Source organism: Trachymyrmex cornetzi, unplaced genomic scaffold (genome assembly GCF_001594075.2).
Source record: "Trachymyrmex cornetzi isolate Tcor2-1 unplaced genomic scaffold, Tcor1.1 scaffold414, whole genome shotgun sequence".
In the NCBI taxonomy this organism is placed as follows: domain Eukaryota; kingdom Metazoa; phylum Arthropoda; class Insecta; order Hymenoptera; family Formicidae; genus Trachymyrmex; species Trachymyrmex cornetzi.
In genome coordinates this window covers 59186-62441 of record NW_017298897.1, presented here as the reverse complement: position 1 = coordinate 62441, position 3256 = coordinate 59186, and the positions used below count along the sequence as shown (strand labels likewise).

The 3256-nt window shown below is 31.5% G+C and overlaps 1 protein-coding gene across 1 annotated transcript in view; it reads right to left on the bottom strand.

The window, feature by feature from the left end:
• Nucleotides 1-1060: 1060 nt before the first annotated feature.
• The window catches only part of LOC108764344 (uncharacterized), a 4611-nt gene continuing 2415 nt past the window's right edge, over nucleotides 1061-3256 (bottom strand). The window contains exon 4 of the mRNA XM_018512521.1: nucleotides 1061-1195. Coding sequence (XP_018368023.1) covers nucleotides 1061-1195 — 135 coding nt within the window. The remainder of the gene's footprint in view (nucleotides 1196-3256) is intronic.

Below are 3256 nucleotides of genomic sequence, written 5' to 3'. Positions count from 1 at the left end.
ATATATATATATATATATACATACATATATATAAAGTTATAGAATAGATGAAAGAAGGAAACATTATAAAGAGTAATAATCAAAAGTTCTTTATTAAATATTCCGAAACACATTCATGATATTAAATATTCCAAATATTCTAAATATTTATAATTTACAGAGTTAGATTTCCGCCTCTGAGTATATAAAACACACGCGTCTCTCACTTGAATTCCTATGCTATCTTTCATTTGCTAATTTTACACGCATCGTGAGATAAGTCATGCGACAACAAGGGGATTAAAGGGGGTCGGGGGTGGGTTTAAGGTTTTAAATGATTCAGAGACTTTGTTCTTTTCGCCTAGCCTCGCCTAGCACAAACGCTTGGCACGTACCAACTGTCCGATCGTAACTATCGTGGCTCTCCTGGCACGCCGACGTCGGTCACCCACGCCCGTGGAATAAGAGCGTTCTAATGACGCGCGATCGCCCGTAATGATCTTATGTAATAATCAAGCGAGGCAATCACGCCCTAAGCGATAAGCGCCGCATGAATGAAAATTCACGGACTTTTCGCGCGAAAATGTATGCCAATATAAATGAAAATACGTTTTATATTGAAAACAATTGTAAATATACTATTAATAAAAATGTGTAAAAGTTAAATTTCACTATGCATATGTATTTTATGCGACAAAAAATTTTATATACACATACACACACACAATTCTGCTATATTTTCATTCTTTCTTTTTTAATAAAATCTATTTACGAAGATATAATGAAACGTTTGCCCAAAATTAAAAGAAATTTTAAAACTTTTAATTTTAAATTATATTACTTTTAATTTTATATAATATTATATTATATTATTAGTTATTTGAAAAAATTTATTTTTGTATTTTCATTTTCCAGAAGTTTGGTTTTATAAAATTATGGACTTTTAATCTTCTAATATGTGTTGAACTATTCGAATAACTATATTATAACTATATTCTACAAGATATTTTACCCGCCCTTATAAATTAGACCGAGTTGACGGAAGAAACGAGTTTCTCGATCGACCTTACGACACATTAACTCAAGAATCATCGTCCTTCGCACGTTTCTTCCTGTCATTAATGAAGACTGGAAGAGGTCCAATTTCTCCGCGAGAAAATTGCTGCATTGCATTGAACCGTTGCCTGTTGAGATCACATGGATGCAAAGTAAAACACTGCAATTTGCGTCAGAATAGACTTTAGAAAACTGAAATATTACGCTACCCACTAAACAAAAAACGTTTTAGTAACGTTTTGAAACGTGTCAGTAACGTTACAACGTTGCTGCAATGTTACTGAAATGTTTTGGAACGTTTCTTGTTTACTGGGTAAAATTATATTAGCTAATTTAGGATTGAAATTATCATATGTATATATATATATATATACATATATATATACACATAATATACATATATATACTTTAAGAATAACCTCAAGAATTGGAAAGATTATAAGAATAAGGAATTAAAAAATTTTTTTAGTAAATGTTTATTATTGTAATTATTCAATTCTTTGTATTAAATTATTAAAGTAAAAAACATAAATTTCAAGTTCTTTTTTTAAAGAAAGAAATGTATTTTTAATATAATTTATAAATAAAATTTGCATTTGTGCGCAAATACTGAAATCTAATATCTCTGAAATAATATTATTTTACTATTAGTATATGCTGCAATAGAAAAGAAAATTTTATTTAAAAAAAACAATCTTTTTTTCTTAATTACATATTTCTCTTCGGTGTCTCATAGTTTCTATAAATGTCACAGTGATATTTTCTTTCTAACGTTGATAAGAAAAATCTGTTTATACTACTTTGCGGTATACGTCTTTCGATTGGCGTCTATTTCGATACACTTGGGCGCATCGTGTCGATCAAGATGATGACGGCATGGAATTCGGTTTATGCCCGCAAGTGTAAATATTATTCCTGCAACGATTTTACGTGGAGAACGCCAAGGCCCTCCGCGATCACTGCGAGAACGTAAATGCGCTCTGATTGTGAAAGAATGACTGCCAACCGAACTAATAAGAATGAACAATTACAAACGAACACTTTCAGATATAGTTCGATGAATGTAGCGATTGCTTTTCCTTCGATGTAACTCGAAAAGAGACGAGAAGCATATTTGTCGATGTGAATCTGAGCTCGTTTGTACTCGCAATGTGTCATCCACATTTATTTATAAGCTACTAGTACGTTCGTTCGTATTCATTCGCATGTTTCATTCGATCTGGATACATCTGAAGAGAGAAGTTTCGTCGTTTAAAGAATCGATAACATATATAATAAGAATACTATTCACGCCAAGTCTCAGACACCTTAATTTTTTTTACGATCTCTCTTGAGCTCGCGCATTCTTTTTCCGCAGATATTTGTGTCAAGATATCATTGATTGGTGCTATTTTAAACGTGTTTCTTTAGAATTCGAGTCGAAAACGTACCTTTTGTCGTGTGAAATTAGCCCCTCCAAACATTCATTCGTTAATAACTTTTTAATTAAGGATGTGCAAAAAATGGACTTGTTTGAGAATATACAAACAAAAATCTATCAATTAAGACTAGTTCAATCTAATTTCTTCGGAATTGAGGGTTATAGTGTAAAATAAGCCTCTTAAAATTGTTTTTTAAATATTTCTTTTACGGGAAGTGTGAAAACAAAGATTTGAAAGGTGCATATATGTGAAAACTAACGATGAGCTATTGAATAAACTATAGAAAGTTGATTTTTAAAAGTTGAAGTCTTCTCTTTCTAATTTCACATTACTAGATATCGATTACAAGTGTTTATCATTGCTTCACTAGCAATTTTTTGTGGAAAAAGAAAGAAATAAAGATCACACGATAAAAAGATTACAACAATTTTTTCTATATCTAGGCGCAAAATGTTGAACTCATTTCATTTATATCGCAGTGAAATTCAATTAAAAAATATGAATCACAATTATCATTTAATATCTTAGCCATTCAAAAGAAAGAATAATAATCCAAAAAATGAAATATACTTCCGGCTATTAGAACTGTGCGAGGAACCAAAAAAGACGTTTATACGAGAGCTCGTTTAAAAATTACCGACATTGTCGAGCACAATGTTAGTTGAGACACGACAAAAATAAAAAAATCAGGGAGATATTCATCGATTATATATCCTGATCAACTGACCGTTTCGACGTAATGGATCACGAGAGAATCATTGTTCACCGGCGCGTACCCTGAGTAACGCGCTTACGTCCAC